General features: G+C 38.5%; 1 protein-coding gene across 4 annotated transcripts; it reads left to right on the top strand.

Annotated features, from left to right (window-relative positions):
• Positions 1 to 2,730: 2,730 nt before the first annotated feature.
• zfand2a (zinc finger, AN1-type domain 2A) lies at positions 2,731 to 16,919 on the top strand. Of its 4 annotated transcripts, none has more exons than XR_009770734.1 (11): positions 2,731 to 2,903; positions 3,399 to 3,490; positions 5,130 to 5,224; positions 7,046 to 7,177; positions 7,258 to 7,421; positions 7,517 to 7,642; positions 7,735 to 7,810; positions 7,900 to 7,976; positions 8,695 to 8,779; positions 9,022 to 9,188; positions 16,535 to 16,919. XR_009770734.1 is itself a non-coding variant. In XM_061712326.1 (10 exons), the coding sequence occupies exons 2-10, from the start codon at positions 3,436 to 3,438 to the stop codon at positions 9,052 to 9,054; spliced, it is 843 nt and encodes a 280-aa protein (XP_061568310.1). In that variant the 5' UTR covers positions 2,731 to 2,903; positions 3,399 to 3,435; the 3' UTR covers positions 9,055 to 9,323. The 4 variants fall into 4 exon arrangements, 2 of the variants coding, with proteins under 2 accessions (XP_061568310.1, XP_061568311.1); XR_009770735.1 differs by lacking the exon at positions 16,535 to 16,919 and adding an exon at positions 16,327 to 16,507; XM_061712326.1 differs by lacking the exon at positions 16,535 to 16,919 and having other exon boundaries at positions 9,022 to 9,323.
• The last annotated feature ends 926 nt before the right edge of the window (positions 16,920 to 17,845 follow it).

Genomic DNA, 17,845 nt, shown 5'->3' with positions numbered 1-17,845 from the left:
AAAAATCTTGTTTCACTGGCAGATTTTTCTACTTATTTCAAGTGAAAATCTACTTGAAACAGCTGAAAATTGTTGTTTTTTCCAGTGATGAGTCCTGTTTTAAGTGTAATGAGATTTTTTTTACTAAAATGAGACATTTTAACTAGAAATAAGACAAATATTCTTGTTAAGATTTTGAGTTTTTGCAGTGATCCATTTTACTTATCCTGTGAAGGACAGAGGCATATTGATAAGTTCAGAAAACTGTTTTTTATTTTTGTGTTTTGATGTATTTGATGTAAGCCCAGTGGATATTTAAATCTTACAGAAGGCTGCATTTAACTGCTGCTATGTCATTCCTGCAGTATTTCTGCAGGTGTTTTGGTCAGTGCTATTATTTGTAATATATTATATTATTTGTAATCAGCACAAATTATCTGTCCCCATATGATAAAACCCACCATCCCCCCTGATTTTTTTTTACAACTCGAGTACTGAGCATAAGGGAGTCCAAATGTGTAGTTAGCACCAGGAAACGCCCGCGGTTGACATTGGGTTTGAGTGGAGGATGTTCCATGACTCCATGATTGAGGCAGCTGACCCGAGCTGTGGCTGTAAGGTGGTCAGTGCCTGACGAACACACTGATGGACACCAGTGATGAGGAACGGCATCAAGCTGAAGGAGGGAGTTCTCCAGAGGCAGCTGGTGGTTCCGGCAGTCCGAGCAGAATGGGTCTTTGGGGGTAGCTGAATCTCTGAATGATTCAGGGGCTAAAATACATCTCTGATCTCCCGGTCCATTATGAACAAGCCAGAACCCTCAGGTCGCCAGGGTCACGCCTACTTTCTGCACCTAGAGTTAGAACCAAACACGGTGGGGCAGCGTTCAGCTTTTTTGCTCCTGACCTGCGGAACAAGCACCCTACTGAAACTCTCCGTTGCTTTAAGTCAAGGTTGAAAACCATTTTATTCACTGCTGCATTTCAACGATTCTCCATAATGGACTGCAACCTTTATTTCTTGCATCTCATTTGTTAATTATTTTGAAGTGATGTCTGTTTGTCTTTAATTATTGCTTTTTAAATCTTTTCCACATTGGTACTTTTACACTTAATCAAACTTATTTTTTGACTTATTCACACTTAATTAAAACTTAATCATTTTTTAAATCCTGTAAATTCTGTGTGGGTTAGAATCCTCAGGTTTGAATCCTGTATACCTATTATGTTTTATTTTATTAATTAATTGATTAATTGATAAATTAATTAATTACTTTATTTATTTATGTTGTTGCTGTTGTTGTTATTATTATTGTTTTGTTTTGCTTAAACTTTAAATCATGATTTTTATGCCACGTTTTCTTTGTAAAGCATTCGGAATCACCCTGCTGTTGAATGGGCTATATAAATAATCTTGCCTTGCCTTGCCTTGGGGTCTTGTTCACCAGTGATAGAAGAATGGAGCAGGAGATTTATAAATATATTATAGGTGGATTGGTGCATCAATATTCCGTGGTGAAGAGGGAGCCGAGCCATCTCAGTCAACTATTTTACACAGTTTGTTTTGTTGTTTTACCATTTCTCCAAGTTTCAAAATAAAACGCGCATTAACACATCTGTTTACTCCTAGGTATGATGACAAACCATATACAATTTATATCAGTTAAACCAGAGTTTTTTTAGGAGGGTGTTTATTGTTTTGATTTGCCTTTTTTTTGTTTGTTTGTTTACATAGTTCTGAGTAGGCCTCACACCTCATGTCTTATCAAATATTGTCATTGTGTAAGCCTGAGAAAAAAAACTATGGAGGTAGATTTGTGTCTTAATTATTCAATTAAAAAAAAGATTGCTTCAATCAAAAAATATATTTTCAATTAAAAATAATTCACTTTAATAAAAAAAATGCTTTCAATAAAGAAAAAAAGTGTTTGAATGCAAAGAAATATTTGAGACTCAAAAAAATGCATTTGAACACTTTTTGGGGATTTAAAATATTTTTTTTGTTTGAAGCAACTTTTTTGATTGAAGTAGTATTTTGTGTGTTTGGGCCATATTATGGGTAGGACATTTGTGTCTTCATCATTTAATCAAAAAAGAAGTTGCTTCAAAAATAAAAAAATATTTTCAATAAAAGAAAATCACTTCAATAAAAATGTTTTTTCTCAATCAAAGAAAAAAAGTGTTTGAATACAAAAAAATATTTGAGACCCCAAAAATTGCATTTGAACACTTTTTGGGGATTTAAAATATTTTTTTTTCGATGTGAAGTGATTTTTTTTTTGATTGAAGTGAAAAAAGTTTTGAAGTCTTTTTTTTTTTGTTGATTGAATCATTTTGACACAACTTCACTTCTATCAAAGAAAACATTTCCAATCAAAGAAAAACAGTGTTCAATTGGATTTTTTTGAGTCTCAAATATTTGTTTGCATTCAAACCCTTTTTTCTTTGATTGATTTTTTTTTTGATTGAAGTTTTTTTTTAATTAAAATATATTTTTTGATTGAAGCAATCTTTTTTTTGATTAAATGATTTAGACACAAATCTACCTCCATAAAAATTAGCAAGTTAAGTCACATTCTATCCTAAAAATGTTCACACTGTCAATTAAATGGCCATTATACGGTTGTTTACATCCAAAAATCTCGGGTTTTCTAGAGTTTGACAGAAAGTTCCAGTGAAAACTTTTCCAACCACAGTAACCGTGACGACGGTTCCCTCGTGACGTCATAGCGCGTCACGCTGTGGGCGGGGCTACACATCTAAATAGACAGCAGTCCTGCGGCTAACAGGCGGTAGCAGCGCTCAGGGATTTACAACACTACACCTTTAGGGAACGGAAAACAAGATCACTTCCACAAAGTTTATTTTAAGAATACTTGTTTCATAGTTTTAGAACGCCACGGACGAACAGGGAGATCAGCTTTGGTGAGTAGAAACGTGAGAATAGAAGAGGTTAGCTGATTCATCTCGTTAGCTTAGCTAAGAAAACAACTTGAGTAACTCGAGCAGCAAAACTATCTTTAATTACAAACGTGTTCTGGGTTTATTCTGTAGCTTTTAAGAGGGGTGGTGTTGAGTGTGTAATGTCTGTTCCTCGAGTAAAAATAGAATTAGTCCTTTCGCCCACCAGATAAGCAGTTTCAGTCTCGTTAGTTTATTATGTCAAGAATGAACACCTTTAAATGAATTTACCAAAGGCTTTTTCTGTCTTCCTGATATACGATCGTGTTCAACTTGAGCTGTTTATGTTTATGGTTACATAAGCTGTAACTAATCGTGTTAGCTTAGCTTAGCTGGCAATTAAGCAAACTCATTGTAGGTGTTGGTTGTCATGACTCAGCTCATTCTAGTGTCAACAATGACACAGCTATCTAGTCTCAGTCATCTGGGCTCAAAGCTTTTCCTCTCATTCTGTTTCAGGTTACGTAAAACGCATCGTCAGCTGTAGGTGATAAACATGGAGTTTCCAGGACTGGGAGAGCACTGCTCTGAGAAGACCTGCAAACGTTTAGGTGAGAGTTTCACACACCTGTTTGTTTTTTTCTTTTTTTTTATTGTATTTTTATATTTTCGATCACAACAAGAGGGGTATACTGTACATACGAGTATGTGAAAATAAATTCTTGGGCGTGATAATTGATGATAAACTTGATTGGAAAACACATATAAACAATATTAAATCTAAATTGTCCAAAACCATTGCAATCCTATACAAGACAAAATAACTTTTAAATCAGAAATCCACTTACATACTGTACTGTTCACTCATTGTTCCATACATTACTTACTGTGTGGAGGTATGGGGAAATACTTGCATAACAAACATTGATCCAATAATTAAATTACAAAAGAGAGCCATAAGAATTGTAAATAATTCAAAATACTGCGACCCAACGAACCAACTCTTCATTAAACTAAATACCTTAAAATTTGTAGATCTAGTTGAGTTAAGGACTTCTCTTATAATGTATAAGGCACGCAACAACCTACTTCCTTACTGCATTCAGGAAATGTTTTCACCCAGAGAAAGTCGGTATGAACTCAAGGGAACTTGTATGTTTAAAAAAATAAAGGTAAGGACAAACTTTAGAAGTAGATGTGTTTCTGTTAAAGGGGTAAACTTGTGGAATAGTCTCTGTGATGAGCTAAAAATGTGTAGTTCTATTTGAAAATTCAAAAAAATGTTTAAACTTAGGGCAATTGATAAATATAAACTATGACCAAGAGCAGCTTCTCCTGTAAATCATCTATATCACATGCTTTTGTTGTAATTGATCTCTGTAATACTTTTTATTTTGATTTGTTGTGATGTATTGTAAAAAAGGGTAGGCATTATATAAGCTACGGCTTCAGTCTACACCTTTTTTGGTTCATTTATTTTTATATTTAGCTTTACTGTGGTGCATGTTTTGATTGACTAATGGACCAAAATAAAACTAACTAAAAAAAACAAAAAAAAAAACATACATAGAACACAAAACGCCCACATCTCAACTTCCAATAAAAAATTAAGTCAAAGTCCACACACACCAAGACATATTTCATAGTGCTATAATCATGCCAAATATTCTAACCAAAAATTCTACTCATTGCACTTATTGAAAATAGCAGATAGTACTACCATATCAATGACTCTGAAATAATAATTAAATGGTTAAATAGTCTTCCTACCATACTTCATGATGAAGGGGACTTATCAAAAAAAAAGTAGGAAACACTTTGTGTCATAATTTTCCTATCCTAAGTTGGGGCTGGTCCATTAAAGAACCAAAATGATATCCAAACATATGCCCTCAAAACAAAACGGAAACAAAACCTAACAAAACAAACAGACATAAATGGTGGGAAAACCCCACTTAAAACAAACAAGACAACAAAACAACACAAACCATTGCACTCAGATCGTATCATTGTCACTGTGCCTTACATTGACCTACGAAATTCTTAAAGTCAAATTCTATATGGGATAGCCATATTTTTAAAAAGTCTGAGGATCTGCCTTTACTCTTGTAATAAATATCGTCAAGTGTAAGGTAGCTTGAGAGTTCATTCATGACCTACATGACAGTGTTTGTTCTTTTCTTTTTTAATTTAGAAATAAATAAGTTTGACTTTATTTTTTTTATTTTTTTTAAATCTCTTACGATGTAGATTTTCTTCCAATGAGATGTGACGCCTGTCAAGACATTTTCTGCAAGGATCATATAACCTATGTTACTCACAAGTGCACATCTGCCTACAAAAAGGTAAGTGATTATTTATGCCAGTTAATCTATAGCTTACAAAATTGTTATGCCTTATCTTCAGTGCTTATGTCGCAATCGTCCAGAGCAGATGTTAAACTCGAGGCCCCTGAGCCACATCTGGCCTTCCACCTCATTTATCTTTCCCGCGAGAACACAAGGTCATAATGTACTTACAATAAATGTCAATATTGTACGTCATGTTCCAAAACAGATCTTGATTTCATTATCTGTGCCAGGATGGGATTATATCAAATTAAGATATTACCTGCAGCAGTTTTGTGGTTAAGTCATGGATTTGCAACAAAAATATCACCAAATAGAAACATCTTACCAAGAAGGAAGACAGTTTTAAAGATGAATGGAAACCAAAAACATGCTCCTTTTCTTTTAAGTGGCCTGATTTTTCAGATTTGTGTGTCAAATGTTTACTGCAACTTTTACAATAACAGTAAGATCGATACTTTATTGATCCTGAGGGAAATTCAAGGTATTCAGCAGCTACATAGATGCCCAAAAAGTAGGTTAGTATCAACGATAAACAGAAAAACTTGGTTAGTGACATATAATAACATAATAGTGCAGCGCATCAATGAAAGTGTCAAGTGTAGATTTAAAAGAAACAATAATAGTTAAATGTAGAGGTAGTTATGTAATATAAGTGTATATGCATTTAAGTGGTCTTACACCTTTTGGTCTGGAGCAAAGTTGAATAAGACCAATTAATTGGTAATAATATGCCTTCTTAAAAAAAAAAGTGCACTGGTCAGTCTCTGAGAAGGAGACAATTAACGAGCGACAAATCAGTGGTCAGCTGTCTTTTGTTTAACATGTACAACTGTTGCTTGCTTCATTTAATACAGTTAATCCTAAGACACAGTTCACAAATGGTTATTTTAGTTCAGCAATATAAGCTTCCTTTGTTCAGTTTTAATGGATATATCTAAAAATCACCATTGGTCGCTGAAAACTCGTACTGGACTGTCTCTAGATGTGCATCTATTCAAGGTTCTTAGATTTACCATGACCTGGATGACAATCTAAAGCTGTTTTCTATTCCAAAATATCCATATTCCCCTATCTTTTTTGTTTCCTTCATTGCAAGTATTTTTCAGGTCAGTGTTATTCCTATTCCTCTCACTGCACTGTTGTTAAGAGAGACGAGTCGTGTTACCCCCGCCCCCCCCAGGTTTAAGCAAAACCCAAATATTGAAAAAGAACCTGTTATGGAAACTAGTAATTTGGAAAAACTCCCAAATGTAATTTTTCTTTTTTTCTTCCCGTTTTCACATGGAGGTTTTTCAGGCGATTCGATAATCCAGTTTATCGCAAAAGTGTAATGGAAATGCTATTTTGTGCATTTCCACATCTCTAGCAGCGCTGGATGTGACGTAGCTGGTGAGACTAAAGTCGTCAAAATCTAGTTGCCAGCTGTTTTTGGTCCCATTAATACCATGGAGTCGTACTGTGACACTGCTTGGACCTTGCCTCGGAATAATCATTTCAATGATTATCCGCTGCCTTCATCAACAGACTGTTTCCTCAACAGTGGTAACAATAATTTGTCAGAGTAAAGCATTTTTTTGTCCATCTTCTTTAAAGTAGAGACTTTCTTTTTCATTGTTTTGAAGAGAAGTCTCACTGGACAAGATACCGAAAGAGTTATGCAGATACCCTTCAATGGTACTTTCTTATTACAGTTCTGCTTTTCTTTTGGTGAAAAAGTGTAAAGGAAAAGTCATAATTGTAAAAAAAAATAAGATAAAAAAAATCTTTTTCCAGCTCAAGCAAAATTGTGATCTGATGATTTTTATTTTTTTCTAGGATGTCCAGGTCCCAGTATGCCCATTATGTAACATCCCGATTCCCATCAAGAGAGGGGAGATGCCCGACATTAAAGTCGGTGAACACATTGACCGGGACTGCAAATCGGACCCTGCGCAAAGAAAGAGAAAGGTTCATGTCACACCTTGTTTTTACCAGATCCTACCTGAATCTAAATAAAACAGACACTAAAACGCTTTTCTTTCGTTCAGATTTTCACAAATAAATGTTCTAAAGGAGGGTGTAAACAGAAGGAAATGATGCGAGTGACCTGCGACCAGTGTCATCTAAATTACTGTCTAAAGCATCGGCACCCACTAGACCACGATTGTAAGACTGATGGAAAACCTGATGGAAAACCTATTTCCAAATCTGGGTGAGTAGAGCCGCGATACCTTTTCTGATGCTGCTTTTCATCCACCTGAGTGATAACAGTAAGTGTGTGACTTATTTCACCTCTGTTTACTGTAGACATGCTGCAGCGATGAGGGCTCAGACTGCTTCCTCCACTTCTGCCTCTGGGTCCAGCTTCTCTGCTTCAGGAAACTCCAGACCTGTTTCTAACGGCGTGACTGATCATAGACCTCAGAGAACCGCGTGAGTATTGTGTTTAAAATGTGTCAGAGAGACAGTAAACACTTCTCACTATAATTTATTTATTTATACCTTGTGTCCCCGTTTTCTTTCAGCTCTACCCAGCGGATTCCTACTTCTGTTTCAGCACAGAATGTAATACCACCATCAGCATCTTTTCAGGCCGGCCTGGTAAACTGACAACACACCTTCATAAGAATTCACCCATTTGTGGAAAAGAAAATGAATATAAACATGCTGCTCTGATGGTTTGGTTACAGACGGAGGAGCAGGCTTTGCAAAGAGCTCTGGAGATGTCTTTGGCTGATTCGAGGCCGGCGGTTCAGCCAGCCCTTACGTGAGTTAACGTCGTTATAATCAGGGATATATTCAGTTATCAGCCTTGTTTAAACCAATCACTTCAGTTAGACGCTGTTGGCAGCAGAGGAGGGTTTTTCTCACTGTGGCTCTTTCAACCCGATTAGGTCACCATGGAGATGTTAACCTCTAACCTGCTCTGTAGGAGGTTTTGTCTGGTTCTACTGGTGATATTTTCGTGTGCGATATATGTTCCTGGCTGAGGGAGTTTGTATTGGCGAAGGAGTTAAGCCATAATCTGGAAGGGTTGACGCCTATCCCTGTTGTCCTTGGATACGAGACTTAGACCTAGCACCAGTTTTTTGCTTTTCCACTGCGAGCAAACCACCGACTGGGTGCCAAGAAGACTGTGCAAGAAGCGTTACAAATCGTGGCGGAGGCTGTGATTATTCTAACCAACCAAAACTAGGAACCAACATATTTAAACAACCCCTGCAAGTTTAAAATGTTTATCATACCGAACAATTCTGGATCCATTCTTACTGATTTAATCATGCAATCAAAAAACATAAAAGCCGTCGCTGTAGATGGTGGAAACTTTCATGCACTCCAAGTCAATTGCGAACAAGATTTTTAGGTCCAGGATCAGCATCTGCATTCTTCTGCCTCCAAAGACTTGATTTCTTTCCATCAAAGATGGCCCTTATTTCCCCTGGTCCTTGAGGATTTATTTATATTTGTATGTTTTTGTGTCTCAGCCCTCAGGAGCAGGAGGATCTGGCTCTCGCTCAGGCTCTCGCTGCCAGCGAAGAAGAGTACAGACGCCAGCAGCAGAGACAACAGGTACCCGGAACGCTTAGGCGTCAGTAGCATGCTAACAGGAACACATGTAGGTGGACACACAGTTGTCATGGCAACCCATCCTTTTTATTATTATTATTATTATTATTATTTATTATTATTATTATCTGTTTATGGCAGAAGATGAAGGGCTTATTGCATACATTATTTTTCTATATTAAAAAAAAAAAAAACACACGGTTGAAGGTACTTATTGTTTCTGATTGTGGTTTCTCTCTGTTCAGGCGTCCAAACAGTCCACCTGCAGCCTTTCCTAATCTCGGAGGACCATTTATGCTTCAAGCTATGTACTAGAAACTGCACATCCGAGATGTCGATACCCAGGATCAGTGATTGTTCCATGAAGAAATGCTCAGCTGCAAGTTGCTGAGATCTTATCGCCTTTCTACCTGTAAGCACATACACTTTCCAGCAGGATCTGTCATTTTTACTTATGATGTTATCTGTAAATATTTTATATATAAACATGATGAATGCATTATATTGCCGCCTATAAATAGTAAATAAATGAAAAGATTCACTCAAATTTTGAGTTTGTCTTTTGGTTGGGATTCGATGACGCACTTCCTCCGACATGAGTGGTGAGGGCGACGAGACCTTTTAGGATAAACTGGGATGTTCATCAGAGAATTCAAGTGGAATAATCTTCAGTTTACTCAGCCTTTTGTCAGCAAATGTCGGAGTTTGATCAAAGTTTGATGCATGGAAGAGTTGGAATAATCCCCTATTTGTACACACTGATTTTTAAAGCTTACCCTTCAGACCGCAGTCAAGGTTTGACTGAAGAGCAGAAACTGTGAAATGATCAAACCTCTGATTTGTCCCATGCATACGTTTTACACATTTGTCTTAAAGAAAATGTTTTAAAAAAGAGCAGTTTTGACACCTAATGATACCCAAGAAGAAGGCATTATTTAATTAATCTGGAGAAAGGTAGGGGTATGTGTGTGTTTACACTGAGTAAGCTGCAAAGAATGTGACTAAAACCATGTTGACAGTCACTGAACAGTCACTTTTGTTACATGTGCAAATATGTTTCCACTCATGCATTTTCTTGGCGCTGGCGACACTGACCTTCAAAAGGGAAGCAGAGCCGGAGGTAGCGGATTAGAGCTGTTTTTAAGATTTTCTTTGGTAGTAAAGAAGGTGGATGAGAAGAACGAGCGCACCAGAAGAAGAGCCAGGGCTGACCTCTCAGACTAGGAGGGGCTAGATTGAGATGGTTTGGACACATTAAGAGGAGGGATGTGGCGGGAAAACAGTGAAGACTGACGCGGTGAAAGAGGATGTTTGCGTGGACAGTGTGACGGAGGATGCAGTGATGTAGAGAAGAAGAAGAAAAAAAAACTCTTCAAGCAGTTGAGCCAGTGGAAAAAAAACCAGACACAGGAAAACAGCAACATTTGACCTTCAGACGGTTTACTTTGTGGTATTACAGCCAAGTGTTAACCATCTACTGATCTTGCATGTGATCACCTGCTCTTTTAAGCACAGAGAAGAAAATACAATGAAACATCTGGTTAGACATTAGACTTCAATCAGACCAAGTCCAACTAACCTCGCTGACACGAGAGGACGAGACCCACTCAAGTGAAATAAGCAAAATTAAAAGAAAACGAAGAGTTTAGTCTCACTTTGTAAACATTAGCATTTTCATCAGAGTCAGAACTACTTGAAAGGTTCATCTCTCAACCAGGCTTATGGAAAATAATAGGCGGTGGGTGTGGAGATGAAAGGATCAGCCAGAAGGAGGATGAAAACGGGTCATTAATGTCATTCATCAGTGTTTTCTTTTTTATTTATTTTATTTTTTTAAGAGTAAATAAATGGCTCTGATTCCAGTTTCTCAGGTAAGATTTTTAATTTTTTTTTTAAAAGGATAACTATAAGAATGATGATTTATACATGAAGAAAATGCTCTAAGCGTTAAGCTGTGTTGCTGCCTAGCAGACGGTGTACAGCAGAGGGCAGTGGGCAACCACCGTTTCCACATCAGCCTGGATGTGTGTCTGTTTTATTCCCACAGATAGTGAAGATTATTATTGTGTATATGTTGACTAAACCTCTGCAGAGCTGTCTACAGTGGTGTGTCGGAAAGGACGCTGTGGTGACGTTAACCCACCAAAACCATTTGCATTATGGTATTTACAGTTGCTTTTCGAGACCCATCCAACCTGCAGCAGCTTCACATGTCCCCACGAAAAGTTTAATTACCCCTATTAGATGCTCATCTGTGATGCCCCACCGTATCTGGTGGACTGTGAATGCAACATGGATCACTGGTACTGAATAAGGACTTAAGTCTCATGGAAGTTAATAAATGCAGTGATGTACAACATGATGTGATAAATTGCACATCTTGCTGAATAATGTTACATATTCCTAACGTAATTATTTTTTCATTGCTCCAAGTAAGCTTTGGCTTGGCTTAGGGCTCATGTCTAACTCGGCTTTTACTTTTACACAGTGTAGAGATATAATACTGTAACTGAAATTACATACGGTGCTAATCTAAATAGGCGATTTTAGAAGATTTTACCCGACATTAATCACCTTTTTCCTGTGTTGTTGCAGCAACTTTGAAGTTTTCCGTTATTGCCAGTAGATGTTTCCCTTATTAGAGTCCTAAATAGACCAGAAATCAATTTGTGGCTCTAATTATTTGACACCGCTGGCGACTACAGAGACATCTAAAGATTGCCGTAGTCGAGTTCAGAAGAGCACCCATTCCTTGAAGTTCAGAGCGGCTAAATTGGACGGTTGCGTAACACTGTTGCACATAATTGCGCTTCCCTGATAAGATGCATCATTCTTTTGTCGACTTTGTGGGAGAAGGGAGAAATCTGCAATTTTTAGCAAGCAGAGATGCAGTTTCAACTGAAAATGGACAAGTTATGAAAGTAATTAATGTGATATCTAAAGGATCACTCAGAAGTTCCACAACGGTGTCAGCAGTTGATCGTTACAAACAATCACCAAACACAAAATTACACAGAGCTATTCTGCAGTTATTCTTTCATTTTAGATGAGAACAGAAATCAGACTTACTTTCTGAGATAGAAGGCTTCCTTGTGATTGTTTCAAAGGTCACTCTGCAGGTGAAGAGAAACATTCAGACTCCGACACGTTGAAGTCGGATGCTTTTCCGCCTCCGGTGCCTCTTGTCTCTGCAGATCTCAGTCTTGTGATGAGGTGTGATGGGGACGTGCACGTCTGATGCACCTGCTCCCTCGTGACACAGCAGCTCCCACTCAGAGAGCCAAACAAGTACGATGTTGAGAGGGGACACGATCTCCTTGGTGCCCTTTGAATTCACACCCTTCCACCAATTCAACAGCTGCCTGTTGTTTTGTCAAGGTCTTGACCAGCTTTTCTTTATAACATAATCAAATAACACAAATGTTAACTTAAGGCAGGTTTATTCACAACATACACTTCATAAATGGGGATTAGTGCTTAACATCAGGGTTAAGAATATTGGCATGATAAAAAAGGTAACAGTGAGGATGAAAATCCATCCATACCCACATCTGCCAGTCCCAGCTGTATCCTGGGAAAAAAGTGGGGATGCACCCTGGACAGGTCGCCTGATTACAATTTCAAAAAGATTGCAATGAACCCATAAAACAAAAACTTTTGCCGGAAGCAGAAGATGGTTCCAATGGTGTGGTGGACATCAGGTCTTGTTCCAGTGTCTAATAATCTCATTCATCTGACCTCCATGACGACACACTAATTGCATCCCACGTTAGGAAAGTCTTGCAGACACTGTTACTGGTGCTCCTAAATATGCAAACAAGTCTCTTTCAGGGCCATCATGGGGTTGGGGGTTGGATCATGGGGGTGAAGCTGCCATCATTTTCATGCTTCAGACATCTCTCTGCTCTATGAGGAAAAATAAGGAAAACGCGGGTCATTTCAACCACCGCTTGGATGGATTTTTGACTTCCTGACAAACTGGAGGGTTGTATGTCTGAGCAAGAGGTCGGCAGTTCTGGAGCACCACAGGGGGCCGTACTCTCACCACTCATCTTCACTCTGTTCACCTCAGACTTCCAGTAAATCTCAATCATTTTCAGAAAAATAGTCTGAGTCTGGTGTGTCAGCGTGTGTCACTTTGTGATCACCTCATCTCGAACATGAACAAATCAAAGGTAGAAGAAGGAAACAAAACAACAGTTTCTGTCCTGGAAGACAAGGTAGCAGTGGAGGAGGAATATTGACCTGGACAACAGACTGGACCGGAGATGTAACACGGAGACTGTCTAAAGGTTCTAGCTCCTGAAGAAGCTCAGACGATGGACTTTGCAGCAAGACGCTGCAGATCTTTATTAGTCTGTGATGCATTTTTCATCTGTTGGAACAGCAGCATCAGATCTAATGACTCAAAGACCCTTTCAAAATGAATGCATCTCTTTATTTGTACAAATCACACACTGCAACAACTGAATAATTTATGAAGTCATTAAAATTTAGTAAATTCAGTGAGATCTAATCAGTCTTCAACCCGTTAATGACTCAACTCTAATCCAAAGAAATCTCTATTTTGCTCTGAAAAAAGGGCGAAAAGAGGCACCCAAATGTGACATCCATCATGAGTTGGTGTCACAGGTGGAGTCCTGTTTCCCACAGCTGGAGATTCATAGCCTGAAAGTTGACTGGGAAAACACAGTGAGCTAACACGGCTGCGATTTTCTGGAATCACAAATTCAATTTGACGGCACAGCTGGAACACCAGAACAGTGGACCGGAGCCTGTGTCAGAATACGCCCTTGTTGTGTCAAGTGTTAATGGAGAAAGTGGGCTGACGGCGGCACAAACGCTCCTGCTAGAAAACATCGAGCGATCAGAAGTGTGTCCATGTTTTCTGGAGAGGTTTCGTGAAGCTGCTGCACTATTACATGTTATTGCAGCTCTGTGGCATTTGTCGCCTCCGTTGGTGAGTGTACGGGAGTGCTCTTGAGGATTTTGCATCAGCGAACTAGATGGATGGTGCTCTCTGAATATTGACTAAATCAGCTGCTCAAACATGAATCCTCCACAACTGGGATGTCCAAATGGTTTACCTGCAGAACCCACACAAGCATCACCACCATGTCTGCTCAGAACAAGCTCCGTGCTTTGTGCCACAAGTTCATCCCTTTCTTTTTCTTTTTTTTTTTTTACTTTTCAGAAAGAAGCCAAAAAATAACTTATTAATCATCATAATTCTCTTATGTTTCTAAATAACGTCATGGATTCAAGCCTGAGCAGACAACTACGTCAATTGCATCGTAAACTGGAGGCTCAGTGGAAGCTCTCTGAAGCTCAGTAGGTACGATGAGTGTACTTGACGAATGGGAGAAGTTCTGGAGTGTTTTCATTTTTGCTCAATAACAAATGAAGAGGTTATCGATGTTGAAGCGTTGAGAGGTTCTGGCAGATGGCAGAGTATTGTAAATGAGTCTTGACCCTAATGACACTGAAGTAGCCGACTGAATGGCTCACCTTTATTAAAAATGCACTATGGACCAGGAGCCAATGAGCGGAAACAAATAACCAACTTGAGAATTTACATATGAAAAAAGATTCAGCTGCTTTTTTTTTCTGGATGATTGAAAACCAACATCCTGTCTTTAATATATTCATGATGGCTACATATGATAGAAGAGTCTGCTGCATACTACTAGATTAGTATAAACTAAAAAGTGTTTTTTTCCCTCCCACTTGGAAGATGTCCTGGCACTGACGGTACAAAGTGACGAGCGGTCTCAGTCGCGGTATCCCATTCTTGTGCAAACGTCTCGAGGTATGGACAATGGCAATGTCATATCTTCAGTCTGAAAATTCTCCATACGTTCTGTCTTGGGGACAAGTATTGTGTCCAGAAATATCGAGCACGTTGACTCAGTAAAGCGAGAGGGCAGCTCCATCTAATCTCCACCGACGGTCGTGTTAAAATATCCGACTACATCGTTCAATAAAAATGGATTTTGGTCTCCATAGCTAGATTACACATTCACGACAAGTATACACTCAATTTAAACTTTTATACCACATCAGGTAAAACTATATAATGCAACTAATTTCTGTTAACTATGAGTGTGCATCTTTGATTGGCGGGCAGCAGAGCTGTCATCACGTCTGTTAATTAGCAGTTAGCATGGTCTCGACTTCTGAGCGGTGAATAAAGACCTATAAGAGTACCGTATTTTCCGCACTATAAGGCGCCCCTAAAAGCCTTCAATTTTTTCAAAAGCTGACCATGCGCCTTATAATCCGGAGCGCCTTATATATGGATCAATATTGAGCCGCAACAGGTCTCGCAACCATAGACATATATACGTATTTTGAGCGACGGAAAACAATAAAATATATTTATTCTAATATGTCAAGATCACAATAATCATCCAATTTAGAACTAAAATATTAAAGAAATAACACAAATAAAATACACTTCAATTAAATACTTAGTCTGTTTTTTTTGTAATTTATTTTCCCAAGCCACTCGGAGCCGCAGTATAAGGATGAAAGGGTTGCCGACCCTTGGTCTAATAGATGCATAACGTAACCCCAGCCTCTACTGTAGCGTCTTATAATGCGGTGCGCCTTATACATGGAAAAGGTTTTTACATACGTCATTCATTGAAGGTGCGCCTTATAGTGAAAAAAATACGGTATGTTCATTCAAAGACAGTACTTTTCCTCACGGTATTAATTGTAACAACAGAGAGCTGTGACTTGGGGCAGGTCGGCCTGGAAGGGTCTGAGGACAAGGATTCTAACTGTGCTAACTGTTCATTGGTTTAAAGCCACCAACACAACATTTGAATTGTACATCCTTTTCCTCTGCACACTAAAATTCCTCCAGATTCCTTTACTATTTTGATGGAAAACACTACAGAAGGAGAAATATGCAAATCCTTTCAAATATTTTGCTGAGCGATATTGTTTTAAACATTTGAGTTTTTCTTCAAGGAGCAATCCATTTATGGACGCTTTTGTACAAAACTATCATGACAATCAATTTCTTTTCGTTTTTTTTTAATGTGTTCAAGGCCTCAAATATGACCCGGATTAATACTATTTGCATCTAAATAAATGTCAAAGTAAATTAAAGATTGTACTGTATATTAGATGTTGTTGGAGCATATTATCATTTTAATGAGCATTTTACATACTCCCCTAGCTTTTTTCATGTGTTGTGTATAGGAGTTATTGTCAAAATGTACTACTTGGGTCAAATTAATTACACCAGACATCATAACAGTGAATCTAACATTTACTGCATTTACTGCAGCCTCAAAAAAACCTCCCTTTGACCTTGTGGTTGATGCAGATGACTTGACCACACAGCCGGGTTCCACTTGGCCAAATTGGAGTGCAGACTGTGATGCAGGCCGTGTTTGGAGGGATGTTTCTAAAATGTCATTATATTTTCATAATAGCCGACAGAATTCTTGCGTTCATCTTCCGTCAGTTGATTTGTCGCGTCTTGTTCCGTGCCGCTACGGTCCTGCTGGTAATTATCCCTGCCTCTCATTCAACAGCTCTACATTTCCTTCTCAAGGAGCCCAAGGACACAGGGGAGTCTGCTTTGATCAATGAGAGCACATCGGCATGACAAGCTCCTTTGTGTCTTTCCTCAATCTTGTTTTTTTTTCTCAGAAAGATTAATTTTCATGTAGAAAAATAAAAAAAATGTGGTTTTATTGTCTTTAACTACCATGGTATACTTTCTGTCCTTTGCTTTTTCAGCCTCGGTGCTCTTCGTCACCGTGGGATTGTTCGACGTGCAGCCTGAAGCCCAGAGGTGACATCTGACAAAGACTGTTCAGTCGAGCGGAAGATTTCTATCCATCCACAAAAACCGCTTGGTAAAAGGTATAAAAGACTAGAAAGACTTTGTCAAATGCTACGCGGTCAGGGCGCAGGAGATGGGCTTTGATGATTGCGGATTGATAAATGGACAAATGGACTACATCATGAAATAGTATTGTAATCTTGTCAACCGCTCAAAGCACTTCTACACCAAAAGCCACATTTACCCATTCTCCATCTATACAGCTCTGTTTCTCCATCACAGACGCTCTCACAAACCAAAGAATACATATGCTGTAATGAGGGGTTCCATATCTTGGGGGGGGGGGGGGGGGGGGGGGGTTTAAATATGTGTGGACTGTGAAGGCCAAGGATCAAACGATCACATCGTGCATGCTTCAAGACGTAATGTCTGTTTAATGATGAGAGCTTTTTGGTGGTTACATATAGTTTTCTAACCAAAGAAGGCAAAACAATTTAAAACATACTGTATAATGTTCCCATTTGCCATAAATGTTGCTAAACCTTAAAGTTGTACAGAGGCGGCCATCCGACAGCACTGTCAGAGAAGTCCGTCTGTTCTTTGACAAATGTTTTTGTGTGATGCTTTTGATGCTTTTCAACGACAGAATGTCAGACACCTAGGAGGTTTATAGAAAAATTGGGCCCCGAGCATCCTTTGTTCAGCAGCACAGGCAGAAGTAAAAAAGAAAATCATTCATCGTTCATACCTGTGCTGACAGGCTTGTGCAGCCCACCACGGCCCGCTCTCAGACAACGGTGCTCCTGTTGTTCTCCCACTTCCATGGGTGCATGGCTCCAGTGTGCTAACATTAGATACAAAGCTGAATTGTTTACAAGAATGTATTAATTGTGTTAAGATATAATGAAAAAAGTGCCAGCTACATCAGAAAGATGTAGAAAAGGATTATTTTGTTGCTTTTGTTGGTTTTCACAATCAGTGTGGATATGATGCACATCATTGATTCGTGTTTTCTCTAAACTGTCCATTTTTAGTTAGGAGGACTGAAGAATCTTAATTAAAAATAAATCCCTCAAAAGATTGAAAACTGTTATTTTATGTGAGTTTGGACACAAATAAAAGAAATGACAGCAGTCACACACTCAGGAATGTTGAAAAAAAGCATATTTTATGCTTTAAAGAGAGCAATGTTGGTAGCAGTGTAAATATTTGAAGAAAACCTGCTCCAAGGTCTTTGAGCAGCAACAGCGAAAGCTTTTATCTGG

The sequence above is a fragment of the Cololabis saira genome, chromosome 21 (genome assembly GCF_033807715.1).
Source record: "Cololabis saira isolate AMF1-May2022 chromosome 21, fColSai1.1, whole genome shotgun sequence".
Classification (NCBI taxonomy): domain Eukaryota; kingdom Metazoa; phylum Chordata; class Actinopteri; order Beloniformes; family Belonidae; genus Cololabis; species Cololabis saira.
Note: the sequence above shows the minus strand (reverse complement) of the source record. Positions and strands in the feature narration are given on the sequence as shown.

What these genes read in the sequence shown, in the direction of transcription:
- zfand2a (XM_061712326.1), top strand. Translation starts at nt 3,436, where the DNA reads ATGGAGTTTCCAGGACTGGGAGAGCACTGCTCTGAGAAGACCTGCAAA. An exon ending in GAAGACCTGCAAACGTTTAG is followed by an intron (nt 3,491 to 5,129) that starts GTGAGAGTTTCA and finishes CTTACGATGTAG; the next exon opens with ATTTTCTTCCAATGAGATGT. An exon ending in CATCTTTTCAGGCCGGCCTG is followed by an intron (nt 7,811 to 7,899) that starts GTAAACTGACAA and finishes GTTTGGTTACAG; the next exon opens with ACGGAGGAGCAGGCTTTGCA.